Genomic DNA, 14,542 nt, shown 5'->3' with positions numbered 1-14,542 from the left:
TTAGTAAGAAGAAGATGGTGATGCCCTGGCAGCAGCACTCATAACAAATGGCTTTTGAGTGCCCAGAAATAATCATGGCCAGGCAAGGCAGTCAGCCTCATATTTAAGCATGAGACCTCTCTAGACCAAAGTTGTTCCAAGCTCTGGTCCCTTCTGTACTTTGTGTAGGGCACTGGGGGCTCTTTTCCCCAGACTAAAGCTGCTGTGTAGTTATGCTGTGCATTGTTAAACAGCCACTCTAATTCACACTGGGGAGCTCCACTTCATCAGTGAATAAAGCAACATTTTATTTTCTTTAATTCTCTAATGGGCCTTACAGTCCTGGGAGACTGAACAGTGCAGTAGAAAAACAAGAACTCCTTGCTAAAATGAGTGCATTCTTAGCCACCCCCAAGAAATCATCGTCTGTATTTCAAAAGCTAGTATTTGGCTTGCCAAACAAAAGAATCAACAAGAAATGGTGTATTTCAAAACTGTGTCCACCTTCCTCTGAAATCCACGTAATTGCTGCTTTTTGGATTTTTCTTTATTCTTGTGGTGTCACACAGTAAGGACGGTAACGAGCTCAACGGAAAGCAGAGCACTGCCTTGAAGAGTCTGTATAAGGAGTAAAGGTGCATATGACCACTGATTGTAAAATCTCAACCAGTATCTCATTATCCTGATTTGCACTGTGCTCCTATTAACAAATACCTGAGACCCACTGAGTTGGTAGTGAAATGTCTGAGCCTACCAAGGATTTGGGGCAATATCAAGATGGTCTACTGAAGAAGATATCCAGGTGATGTTCCAAAATGCATGCCCACTCTAATGTCTCCTTTTAACAAGCCACGATATCCTGCCAGAGGGGATCAGCTCCAAAAACTGGTTTTACATTGTAAAAGAAAGAAGCTCAGAGCAAATTGACATTTGGGTTTAGAATCGCGTTTCAGGGAGAAAATACTAGCAGCATGTAAAGAGAAAAGGGAGGAAGAGTGAGGAGGGTGGGAAGGCTTACTTGCTTTGCTACCTTACCCGAGCGGAGTTGCTTGATTCGCCCATTGCTGGTTGCAGTGTCGACGGGCAGGAAGTCCTTGAACCAGGAGATTTCGGGATCAGGGTTACCACTGGCAGCACAGAGCATTGTGGCTGTGCGGGCCTTTTCTACCACCTTCAGCTGCGGGCCCATGTCAATGGTTGGGAAGCCAGCTGGGAGGTGGTCCTCTGCAAGAGGAAAAACCACAGAAGGTTAAAGAGAAACACTCCAGCGTAGCAATGGGATACAGTTGCAGTGACAGCAGTGCCACCGTACAGCATCCGTGCCTCTGCTGGAAAACAGCAGCCTGACTTCCCTACTGAGAAGGTTATCAAGCCCTTAAAGCACATTAGGCTCTATAATGAGCATTCATTATACCAATAGAAGCTTCCACTAAATTTAACTCCATTTAAATCAATTACCTTGGGAAACCTGAATAATTTTCATTGATACATAAGTTCCATCCATTGTTGTTAATAATTCAGTAAAAGCAGGTATTTGACTTTTTGTGGGAGGACTGAGTTGAACATAACAGACAAACACAAAGCCAAATAGTTTGAGGCATCTTGAAAAACAACAGCTAAACAATAAAATCCCTCAGAAAGGTCCAGAGAGGCCCACTTAATTTTTTTTTTTTTGACTAGCAACATTCTGTCACATTGGTAGGATAGACTGTAAATTTCTTACTCATGCCTCCAAATCTGATTCTGAAGGCTTTTAGAAACTAATGAATGTAAAGCTAATGAGCCACACTCTGCTCATGAGCCGCCTGGCCAGGCTGTGCCGTGGCAAGCTCCTGGTGCATTTTCTGGGCTGCAGAGAGCAACAGAGGCATCTGAGAAACAGCCAGTGCATGCTCTGGCATGGCTTACTTCAATACTATGAAACAAAGCACTCCCTTAACTGCTAAAACCATTCATACGGCAGGTAGAAAAATAGTTAACTGGGTTTGCTGCTGCAGAGCACACTCAGGTAGGCTGGGTGGAATACATTAGGCAGCCTTCACTGATAAGCCAAGGCATGCTCCAACATCGTCATTCAATAGCAGCTGCAGAACTGAGTTCATTTATTCATTCTGTGGCAAGATGTACTGTACTCTGCTAAGCCTGAACTGCAATCAAAAGAACATACTTTCGCAGAAAAAAAGAACTTGAGGAACATTAAGAAGCTTTTAAAGCACCAGAAACTCAATTATTTTCAGTGTTTCTTTTTTCCCCGTTTTAAGGAACCTTAAGCAAACTTTGTCAAATCCGATTCTGCAAGGCTCCCAATTCACTGCAGTGTTTAAACAAACAATACCTTAGCACCTTCCCAAGTCCCAGAGGAGTCTGAACTTGCTGCAATCTGATTTTTCCTGCAACCACTGCTCATCTGGAACTGTACCCCTCACTCCTCACAGGAAGATACTAGCAATAGGTCACCTCAGGTGCTTCCTTCTACCTCTACTGCCACACCTGCAGCACGAACATGGCCTGTGGTAGCTAATCTTGCATATTTCTATCCAAGATCTCAAGAGAATTCCCAAGACCCTTAACTTGTTTGAGAATCAAGACTGTAGCACAAGGCAACATCTGCTGGAAACAAAAAAATGCCTGGGAATATCACTTAGATGAGAGTGACTATAAAGCATTCAAAGTTTTCTATAGGAAGAAATGTTCCTGATGTTTACTAAAAGCACAAACTGTATTTTGTCTCCCAGATCGACCTCCTGAGAAACCTCCCTCATCATGAGCAAACATAAATGGAATTTTTTTTTTTAATGAAAGGTACTATGAAAACTAGTTCTTTTAAAATTTGCTCTCCATTGATTTTCAGAGACAAAAGGTACATAGAGCTTAACTGGAATGACACCAGCACCAGCATTCAATAGCAAGCAACAGAAGCACTCAATACTGAGCAACCACAATGTGTACTCCTACATGGCTGAAAAGAAACAAAAGAAGAGTATACACAAAAGTACAACATGGTATAGACTGAAAAGCAAAGGAAGATACATAGAAAAAACCAGTAAATAATGACAGTCCCTTGGATTAAGGCCCAGTTTGCCTATAGTGCAGCATCTTGCTATTTGGGGTATTGAAAACAGATGTTTACTCTGGGGAGGCTGAAACCCTGAAGTGATCTAATTTAATCACCATGATTACCATTGACAATCTTTTCTGGCTTGCACAAGATTTTACAAAGAATGCACAGAGCTAAGTATCACCCAGTTAACTTTGTCCAAAGTCTGTGTGGAAGCTTAGCACATAGCTAAAAGCAAACCTGAAACCAGCATTTGTGCAAGAAATCTCTTCCCATCTGCAATAATCCCTGTCCACAGACAGGGGAGAGACCAGAGAGTCCTTCACAGTGTCTGATCCACAGGTACAAGACCGGTCTGCTGCACTGGAGTGACTGTTCAATCAAAATTAGCAGTTTGTGATGAGCCACAGACCAGTAGAAATTACACCATCTAACCTTGACTTCACTGAGTGCGACAGAGAGACATTGATTACAAACACCCAGTAGCAAAGCTGCCTCTGCTGTAGTAGAACTCTTGGCTCAAGACTTTCCTAGACTCCAAAGCTAAATACAGCACTGCACCCACACCATTCACCCCCTGCAAGATCAAGTCATTACAGAGCCCAGGTGACAACACTGGGCACTCATCAGCTGAGCAGAGGGCACAGGTTACCACCATGTGATGATCCTCAGTATTCACACCCCACGCCATACTGGACACAGACAAGCACAGCCAGCAATGCAAGGTTCATGCAGTGCACACTCTTTTCCCTCTTAACTACATACAAGCCCCAAAACTATTGTGGCAAATGACAGTAGTAGAGAAATGGTGCATCCTTCGTAGTCAGAGCCACAGCAGGTTCCCTGGGCTAGCACTGGTACTGGTACAGCCCAGTTTCCATGCATGCCTGGAGCTTGAAACCACCACAACTCCAGCAAGCAGTTCTGGCATGCCTGCATCTACCAAGCAAGGACTCACTTGATCCCTTGTTAATCAAACACAGAGGCAGCACTGGTGTTTGAGCAGCAGTGTGCCTCCAGGAGGCTGCAGTCCCAGCTCACATCACTGTGTGATGAGATGCCTGGGAAATTTGACAGCTGCTCTCTGATGACACCTCAGACACCCAGAGGATGGAGTTCACTTGCTGCTAGTTCTGTGGTAGCTTCAGGGGACATGTACTGGGACCAAGGTCAGGGCACTAGCTCAAGGGGAGGACAATCACCTTCTCCAGAGGTGGTCCAAGGTGTACCTGTACCATCATGAAATGAGGAAGCTCAACCACTCCGGTTCTCCCCCATATTGTGTGGCTCTGGCAGCCCCCCAAAACCCTCCTGGAAAAGGGCGGCTATGGAGAAAACCTGAGCTGGTCACACCGCAGAGCACAGCCCAGAACAAGCTCACGCTTGCCCTGTCAGCAGCACTCCTGTAGAGATAACGGGGCTTTGTTCCAGCCGGGCTTGGCGCTGCTGACTTCACCGGGACAGCGAGGGATGTGTCTGTGTTCAAACACTACAGGCGAGGACGATAGGAGTTCAGAGCTGTTCTTGCCGTGCCTTGCCCTCAGGCAAAAGTCTAATCTAGGTATAATTATGAGGCTCAGTCATGCCTCGGCTCCTTTCAGCCCTTGCTCGCTGCACTAACTTGCCTGCACATGGAGTTTGTCAGTAATAGCCAACCTCCTATTCCAGCCAATATGAGGATACTCTTATTCGAGAAAATGAATTTGTCAGCACTTGATTTTATTCAAGGATAGCCAGTGTGCCTTCAATGCACATTAGAACAGGCTATGAATCTGATTTCAAGTGCATACCATCAAAACCAGTTTTTATTTCTGGGTTTCAGGTACTTTCAGAAGGTTGGCATTAGGTTAGAGAAGGCAAAATCTAGGCACAAAAGGATTTTTTGGGGCACTGCAAGCTCTAACTGCCTCCATGGACTACAGCAACAGTAGCAGAAATGACAGAGGAAAGTAGGAATAGAGGAGAGAGGCAGGAGGAAAGGAGAAGGAAACAAAAAGAGAGAAAAGAACAAACGAGTGGGTTTTGCAGTTACAAAGTGAAACTTGGAAAATCCACAGCCAGGCTGAGGTCTTGCTAGCAGCAGTCACCAAGGAGACAGGAATGTCCCTCTGGCATCTAGCATGACAGCATGGGCAGAGGATATCTCCTCTCACTTGACAGCTCCCTTTGCTAATCTTCTTTCTGAGGTGACAGAAATCTAACCCTTGCTCTCATGCAGCTCTTTTGTGCCACACATTTCTCATCTTTAAGGGAAAAGCTAAGGTAAGAAACCTTTCCCACAGCCCCAAACTGGAGCTGAGACCTCCTTTAGAGCAGCTACAATTACATGGCTTGTTCCCCAGCTCCCCAGAAAACTACCTTCCCTGAGGATGCTGCTGTGAGAGACATACCCCTCGGTGTGTCCTTATTTTCTGCATCACTCAAAATATCAAGTGATGATAAGGGACATAGAGGCAATTGCAATTTACGTCTTACAAGAAGCACGGATCAGCCCCAGCATGGAATGGAGTGTAGATAACAGCTGCTTGCAAAAAAGGCCTGCAGAGGAGTCTGTGGTGAGCACAGCTGTTGACAGCTGAATCCTGCAGGATTACCCCCAGGATTTTGCTGAAAACTTGTAATCTCTCACAGGACAGAAAAGTTGGAGGAGCTGAATATCAGATTGCTACCAGCACAAACATTGTACAGCACTCACTGGTCTTGCAGCCAAGCACTTGTGTTTTGGGGGGGTCATATCCTGACTTGGCACCTGTAAAACCTTCCTACCACTGTGAATTTCCTCTGCGTCAATGTAGGAAATGGTATTTTAGAAATGATAGTGCAAACTGTAAACACGTTTATGGGAGTTATTTGTCACATTCTTCTTCCTACAAAAGCCAGGCCTGCTTACTATCACGAGTCCAATTGTTCCGACTGCTGAGGGAGAGCTAAAAAATGATACCAAATATAATTTGAAAAGAGGAAAAAGTAGCTTTTCTACACATTACTGCTACAGCTGCGAGGTGAAATCTCTTACAATCTATCAAAACCACTGCCCTACTGCAAGGGAGTGTTCTCAACTCCTTTCAAGTGAGATATTGGGCCTTATCCCCACACAGGGCTGGAAATGGCTTATCTGGGCCACTGGCTGCCACCAGCCTGCATCAGCTGAGGAACTTCCAGCCCAACATCAATTTTAGGGTCTCGGTAGGGATGATTAAAACACAAAGCTGCTTTGTTTTCAATTCTGCCAGCTATCTGAAACCACTCAGGAGTGTGTGGTGCTAGGGACAAGCCAGGAAATGGATTGAGGGCAGAGATCTCTCTGATAAATGTGTTTGACTGTGGTCAGCATTGCACAGGAGCAGGATACACATACCAAAAGCTATTTCACATGTTCCTTACCCATTTGGTGAGGCAGACTGGGATCACACCCAGTTCACGTCACCAGGCCTGAACAGATCCTGCCCAGATGTAGTGGTTTGATGCACTGCAACACAGGATGTTGCAGGGATAACCCTTGTCTACTGACAGACTCATACTTGATGGATCAACGGAATTACTTTGCAAATTTTGCAGCTTCCAGATCTCCCTTTGAGACACTGAAACGCATTAGCAAACGCAAAATTATCAGTGCAAGGACGATAGCCGGGTAGTCGGCAATATTAACGAATGAAAGACGCAAGCCAGGAACATTGTAAGCACACCACAAAGCAGGACATCTGTTTGCTGAATAAACAGCCCTGATTCCTTCAGCACAGGTTACACAGCACAGCTATTCAATTACTGCAAGACAATCAAAAGCAGTCGAGCAATCCAGTGGCCCAGAAGAACGGCATCACTTCACATGATAAGAAAACCCTGACATTGCTCTGTTCAGGTTCAACTGATGCTGCACAAAGAGCATTTTATCAGCCATTTTGAGGCAATGCTCTCTTTCTTCATCCTTCTTACACAAGTCCCTTAAGAGGTGAGCCACAAATATTATCCAAATTCATGGTCTCCAAAGGCTGCCCAGTGTTGGGCTACCGCCCATGAGGGGAGTGGCAGGCAGAGCGCATTCGTGCAGGCTGGCTGCTGGAGCCAAGCCTCATCCAGGCTAATGAATACCCCCCTCGACATTGGCACCGCCTTTTAATTGCCTAAGGAAAAGGTGGGGCAGCGAAACCAACCTGTTTCAAAGGCAGCAATGTCGTAATTACTGGGTTAGTAAGTATAAAACAGTTTCTGGCAGGCAGAAAATACAAACAGTCATCTATTGATGACAAGGCTTTTAATGACAAATCTGCTGGCTTTGTATGACATCATGCCAATGTGACATGCTGAAGCCATGTACTGAAAATAGGGAGAAGGGCACAGATGAATGGGTGGGTGTGGAAACAAGCTCCAGAAGCACTTCTCTGTTTCACGGTGTAACCACATGAATTACTGCACAAGAGCTTACAGTAAACAAAGTATTTGCTATCTCTTAGAAAGATCACAGCAGCAGCAAAACAGCTCACAAAAGAAGGAATCTGAGTCAGTTCAAAACAAAGAAAGTACTGTAAGGAAAATTAAAGAAAATACGAGACTAGACACGGCAGAAGAGGATAAACTGTGAAGCAGATTCCTGCTCCAGGGGCTCACAGCGTGGGAGCTCACGGGATCTGCTTGTTCCAGAGGTTATGAGTCCATAAAACACCCGATGGAGACAATGCTACCCTTCCAGTGCCAGAAGGGCGCTGTTGACATTGTCCTCTCATGTCCGGACGGCAATTATCTCCATTTACAAGCTACCAATACATTCTCAGTAGTGTAGGTGGCCATTCCCAAGCACCTGTTTATCTCGGAGAGGAGCAGGATGGCTTTGCAGAGGCAGGTGCTCCCAAGAGCAAGACAAAGCAGCACCTCCCAACTTGCTCTGATGAGGAATCAGGCTGTGCTCCTGCCAAGTCCCTGCACTGCTTCTCTCCATGTGCGGTGCTAAGGTAACGCACAGCCACTGCAGCAACCTGTCCCCTCCCAGGGCCGAGCACCCCTCATCTGCCATGCACTGGCACCCAGTGCTCCCTCCCCCCCGGGGGCAACCTTGGTGCACCAGGCTCGAGGGGGCACTGCATCCCAATGGGATGAAACAAATTGTTTCTCCCAGTCCTTAGATATGCTGTTGTCATCCAACCAGCCTTCCTTCAGGCCTCATGATGCCTCTTGACCTGCCACAAGGAACTGGCTAGGACAAAAGATGATGCCACAGATGCGTGAAATGACGAAACTTCCATTAGGAAATATGTCCTTTAAGAAGTACCGCAGCATGCCACTACCAAAGCCCTCCCTGGGTACACCAGACATGTTATCAGCCATAGCTACCTCTAAGCCTCTCATGGGATAACTAATCCAGTCCAGATTCAGGCTGGGACATAGAAAAGAGCCTCAGCTCTAGAGGCACTGATGAGGCAACACTTGTCTTTCTCCAGCATGGTCCTCCCTTACGCACAGCCCGAGGGAAGGCGTGAGAAAACCCCCTCTGGGGCAAGTTCTATCCACTACCATGGCCTTGCCCTCCTCTGATCCAGTGTCTTCAGAAGCACTGCCAGATCTTCTGAGACTAGTCACAGCTTCAGTGGTGAACAAGCAATTCCTCTCTCTTCTTCACAGACAACCTTGTGCTTGACAGAGGCGACACAAAGATGATTAACGGTTGCTGAAGCTGACCCAGAGCAGAAGTAAGACACAAACCTGGCCAAATTAAAGGTATGCACCCACAACCCACTGCTACAGTTCTTAGTTTAGGGATCTTCTAGTAGTAACAACTTCAAGTAATAACAACTTCTGCCCTGTATTGTGTCAGTTGTGGAGTCTGCTGCCAACTAGGAGACCTCAACCCATCCTGGAAGAAAACAATTATTTACAGCTTGAGCAGATTAGATTGCAACAGTTAGAGGTGGCATTTATGAAATCCCTACTACCACAACATTCTTCTGTCAATCTGGCTACCTCTTCTGGCTTTCCATTCTGGTTTCCTCATAATGACAGTCACACCTGCAGCCTTGGTCCTAAACTCAAATTTTTCCAAGACTGAGACCAAATAAATTTAAAAGAATTAAAAAACTCCAGACTGAGGATTATAGCAGAAGCTTCTCTGCTCAGGCTAAACAAACTCTATGCCACAGGGCAAAGGTTCTCCAAGCTGATGACACAGTCTCACAGAGTAGTGGGAAGTGTGAGACAAAACCTTAGGATGTGAGGACCAGCCTGGACCTCCTGCTCTGAACCCGAGCCCACTACTCTGCCGTAACTTTAAAGCAGCATCCACAAACAACTCAAAGCCAAAGACAGATCAAAACAAGCATTTTCCTGAGAGACCAGAGAAACTAGTTGCTCATGTTAGTGAAGTACTAAAAACAGCTTAGAGTGTATGGCACTGAGAGTCATTTAAAGGTTCAGTGTATAGCACAGCAAAAAAGTATATCAAGAAATGTCAAAAATGTGGATGAGGAAGAGCGTGCACAGAAACAGAATATATCTGCAAGATTCCCTGCCTGAGTAAGCACCCTTTTTAAAATCTTTTTTTGGTGAGAAAAAAAAAAAATTTTTTTTTATTCCCTCCCTCAAAATTACAGCATCATTTCAAGTAGGTAAAAATAGAGTTTTCTGGGTCATATCCAACAGCTGATAAATAAGGCTAGGCTCTTTCAGTAACTACTACAAAAAAACCCCTCATCAGCTGGAAGTATGCATTGAAAAAACTCACAAAAGTTCTTCAAATGCATGAATTCAGATGGGTTTTGCAGCCAGCTATTAAGACTCCACAGTAAAGGAACAGTAAAAGTCGACCACGCTGTGCTTTCAGGGAGGACTGTGCCATTTGTTGGTACCAGCTGTTGAATATAACTGCCTGTAGAACTGTTTCCAAACCATTCTTGCTTTGTAATATTTTATACTGAGAAATACAACGTAACTATTACTACTGCACGTTTCCTTGTGACAGAATATATAAACACAGTCCCACTAAAACACACCCAAAACTTCAATCTTCACAAGGAAAAGCATGGCAACAGCTCTTACTCGGAATCAAAGTCATTTATTAATCCACTGCGTTTTTCATACTACCTGTACTGATGTGAGGTGCTATTAGCATAGAGATTTTCATTTTTAAGATGTGCAATCAATAATGCATTACCATATGCCACTAAATCCAATGTGTGGTTAAATTAATGGAGCATTTGACTTTTGATCCATGTATGTTTGGTTGCAGTTCAGTGCAGGGAAAAGTGCATGAGAACCGAGTTAATCTGACAGCAGAGCTCTCCCACGCTTTCTAACATCAAGTTTCATATTAAAGCGAAGCATTCCTGTTGCCATTCACCTGGAATACTAAATCTGTTCATTTCCACTTCACAGGCCTGAATGCAAGCTTTTCAGTCACTTAACTCCTACTGAAAGGGCTAGATCATGCTAAAATCTGATTTGCTTAGTTTCTGCAGCCTGTTGCATCATTGTCAATCCAGTGGCTTCTACTTCTCTGGGGAACACTGCAGCCTGTCAGAGCATCACTGGCCAGCAAGTCTCAAGCAAAAACTTTGATTAAGGATGTGAACAAATTGTGTGTTTTGACAAAACGTCCTGCTGAAAAAGTCTTATTTTCCAGCAATTGTTCCAACGTGGGAAACAAAAAGCACTGCTTCTCCTTGTATCTAAGCTACTGAAAAAGGAAGGTATTCAGATAACATGGATGAGCAATGACTGCTGACGTTTTAAGGAGAGAATGACCTCCCTCCTGTCTTTCACACCCCCCCCCCCCCCCCAAGATCCCCAAACAAAAACCCTTGAGGTACCAGGTAACTAGAAGTTAGCAAAGAGCATGGGGATTGAGGACACCCTGTCAGTTTGCAGATCACACCAGGTTGGGTGGAAGTGTCCATCTGCTGGAGGGTCGGAGGGCTCTGCAGAGGGATCTGGACAGGCTGGATTGACCAGGCGAGGCCAACGCTATGAGGTTGAACAAGGGCAAGTGCTGGGTCCTGCACATGGGTCAGAACAATACCATGCAGAGCTACAGGCTGGGGGGCAGAGTGGCTGGAAAGCTGCCCAGCTTGGAAACTGAAACTCAAAGTTGTACTGGGGAGGAGCTGGAGAGTTGTTAGAGAAAGCACAAAAACACTCTACTTCTGGCATTCACAACCAGCCAGAGCTTCGAAAGGAGAACAAGGATTCTCTCTGCTCCCAAAGAACGTCCTCCTGAAACACCTTTTTGTTCTCTGATCTCAAAGACTGAAACGAAACTTTTTGAAACTTCAAAATCGCCAAGCTATGGGATGGAGTTGCTCTGTGATGCCATGAGACTTTGAATCCCAAAGCCAGCAATCAAGGTGCGTGGGTGTGGGAAAGGAGGATGAACGCAATTCTTACAAAAGCAAGGCTCCTCTGCAGCCAACAAACTGAAAAGCATCAGCCCAGGTGCTGAACAGCCTGCTCTGCTACCTCCCCATATTGCCTCTTCCCTTACTCTACACCTTTCCTCCAGCACCATCCCTTCCTGCCTTATCAGTAGATTCCCATGCATGTGGCTCTGTCTGCCATTTCCTTACTTGTAGCAAACTGTGTCTTGAGCAAATGCTCATAAATCATATAAAACAGCTAACAAAAACAGTACATAGAACCAGTCCCAGTAAAGGCCAATACAGTAAAACACAAATTAAATTGATAGTCCACAGCATTATTTCTTTATAGTATTCAGACAGAAAATAACCTTTAAAAATCTCTAAGAAATATTCACATATTGACATAAGGTAGCTCTGTGAGTCTGATAAAGTTTCTCCTGTACCTTTTTTTCAGAGAAATTCTATTTTCAAATGAAACAATAAACGTGAAGTTTCAGTGGACTTTTTCTGTTGCAGCCAGCTCAGGCACAGAGGGTCTGCTAGCATGGAAATCACTCAAGAACTGTAAGAACAGCTTTAATTTAATCTCAACACCAAACAGATCAGTGATATCTCATCACTGCTTTCCATGCAGAAGTTTTAAAATATTCCATCACAGAAAATATCTTGGGTAAATAACTTTATTTACTTGGTGGGGCACTGACTTTTTATAAAAGGGAAAACACAGCAAGCCTTGACCAGAGTCAAAGACAGAAATATTCTCTTATTATGAGTTTTATGTCTTATGTTAAGCCATTGCTTTCTAGAAAATCCATTAATTGCACTGTCTCCAACATCACTTTAGATGGAGACTCTGGTTACCCTAACAGTTTTTCAGAGACAGTAGGATGTAGAAAGGCCCACAGCCAAAGACCCACAGTAAGCCAATGGCTACATGCAAACACAAGTAAGACATTGTTGATATCTTGCCAGACAAGTGATGGTTTTTAATGCTGGGATGATGCAATTGCTCAGAGTTTAACAGAGGACATACTCTTCTTTTTACAGATAAGCAAGTGTTGCAGAGGCTCAATATCCTATTTACTGCTTTGCCACAACACCCATCTTTTCCGAAAGATGTGCAATAAAAGGAGTGGCTGACAATTTCAGCCAAGGTTTTAAACAAATCCCCAGTGCAGGCCCTCATGAATTAAAGAGCAAGCAACAGATAAATGGAAAGCTGGCAGTGAAATCACATCAAGACCAAGTGGATAAAAAAAAGGCACCTCTTGGGTCCTGTGGTATTCATCTTAATATAACCAAATGCAGTAAATCAGCTGAAATTCCTGTTCTGTTCAGGGAAAATGCATTCCCTAACTTTAGACACATTTGCTGTTAGTCAAAGGCTCATTTTATCAAATGACTACTACAGAAATTGCGGGTTTCCCCCGCTTTTCCCTGGCAAGTGAGAAGGGCTGCACATTTGGTGGCATGGAATTCTGACTTGCCAGGTGGAAGGCTGTGTTTTCTTTAAATATGGTCCCTGCCTTTTCCCCCAAAATGTTACATCTGTGAAATACAGACCAAGAAAGCTACATAGATACCTGGATTTGGGAAGCTTCAGCTTCACTGTGCTGGAAAATTAAATTAAGGGAAGCTTTAAAAAGGTTTTTTCCCCCCCTTGAAAATGGAAGGATTGTTGGCCTTGAAGTCTTAAAGACAACCTGCTATTTTCCAACTGCATTGCCATTCCGGCTTTCTATAGGAAGATCCCTGCACTAGCTCCATACACTAGTGGCTGAAAGGAGTAGCTTCCACAGCAGGTATTGAGGTTTCCTTAATTCTTATTATTTTTCATATGGGAAATCACATAAGGGGGCGGGGAGGAGGTAGCCACTGTGGACTTCTCGGGATCTACTCATGCAATAAAGTCAAGGCTCAGGACAAACAGAATTGGGAACAGTTATAAGGGGATGCTGTGCTCTTGCCCTATCTGAGAATTGTTTAATTCCTGACTGACTGGCAAGCAGCATTTGACAGACGGGCTAAAGCTCCATGGGGTTGCAGGTCTCAGAAAATGATTACAGGGGGAATTGAGTGCATGAATTGGTTTGTCTCCCTTGCTCTGAACCATCTTTCCTTCTGCCCCTCACATACACACATGGCTACAACTGTTCCCACCAGCCCTTTTTTAGTGTTTTGATGGAAGCTACACACAGCCTGGCTTGCAAGAGCTTGCAAGTCCTAAGGACTCTCCAGGCCCACATTTCTTTAAAACCCTCAGATGTTTACACAGAGCTTTACAGTAAGGGTGATATTACCGTGGTTTTTTTCCATTTCCTGGTATGTATGAAGTAGCCAGCCCTGCCGTGGGACGGGACGTGGCACCTCTGCCCCACTCTGCAGGTACGTGCAGGGGTGACTGGCTGGCCATGGCTGAGCAGTCCCTCATACTTTCCCACATTTTCAGCATGGAGGTGTTGCATTTGGAGCCACGCAGTCACAGTACGTGCTTTTGCTGCTGCTGCCAACTCAGGAAACTGTTGCTACATCTTTCTTTAACCCAGCTCAGGTTAGACCAGATTTTCCGGTACAGATAACAATTGCACTATTTACATTTCATACACCTAAAGGGCAGACACCCGGGCTTTGCTGGAGCAGATGTCTCAGAAGGAAGCTCAAAGACTAAAACAGCACGTAAAAGCCGCAGCAGCCTCTCTGACCTGCTCCAGCACGGCCCAGGTGATTCTGTCTGCACAGACTGCCCAAGCAGCTGACACGCACTGAGCTGCTCACTGCAAGGTGTCAGAAACGATAAAGCAATGGCACCGTTTGATTTACTGCTGGGCAAACACCGGCTGGCAGTGACCACACATGGAGGGGTCAGGCAGTGCTGTCCTTTATGAGCACCTCAACCATCGCTGTGCTAACACACTCACGGATTAGACTCCCGAAGCTGGATATGCGAGCATGCTTGGGTATAACTAATTGGAAATAGGCCCTGAATTCCTAATAACCTAAGTTATGGTCCCTGGGATTTATGCCAAATTAAAGACAATTAATTCTCCTCTCTTGATTATTACACACCTTAATAGCTCTGTCCTTGAGTTCAGTTCCATCTTTGATGTGCAGAGCCCTTTAGCTCAGTCTCTAAAATCTGATGCGCATGAAGAACGGTTAATAAGAA

At 44.8% G+C, this 14,542-nt stretch overlaps 1 protein-coding gene across 18 annotated transcripts in view; it reads right to left on the bottom strand.

Moving 5' to 3' along the window:
• Window positions 1-14,542, bottom strand: part of PTPRF (protein tyrosine phosphatase receptor type F) — a 378,495-nt gene that overhangs the window by 106,067 nt on the left and 257,886 nt on the right. For all 18 annotated transcript variants that reach the window (XM_042030480.1, XM_042030494.1, XM_042030495.1 and 15 more), the window contains one exon: window positions 1,015-1,203. In XM_042030480.1, the coding sequence (XP_041886414.1) occupies window positions 1,015-1,203 (189 nt within the window). The remainder of the gene's footprint in view (window positions 1-1,014; window positions 1,204-14,542) is intronic.

Source organism: Corvus kubaryi, unplaced genomic scaffold (assembly GCF_017639235.1).
Source record: "Corvus kubaryi isolate FWS band 111438036 unplaced genomic scaffold, C.kubaryi_AGA036_p1.0 37334, whole genome shotgun sequence".
In the NCBI taxonomy this organism is placed as follows: Eukaryota; Metazoa; Chordata; class Aves; order Passeriformes; family Corvidae; genus Corvus; species Corvus kubaryi.
Note: the sequence above shows the minus strand (reverse complement) of the source record. Positions and strands in the feature narration are given on the sequence as shown.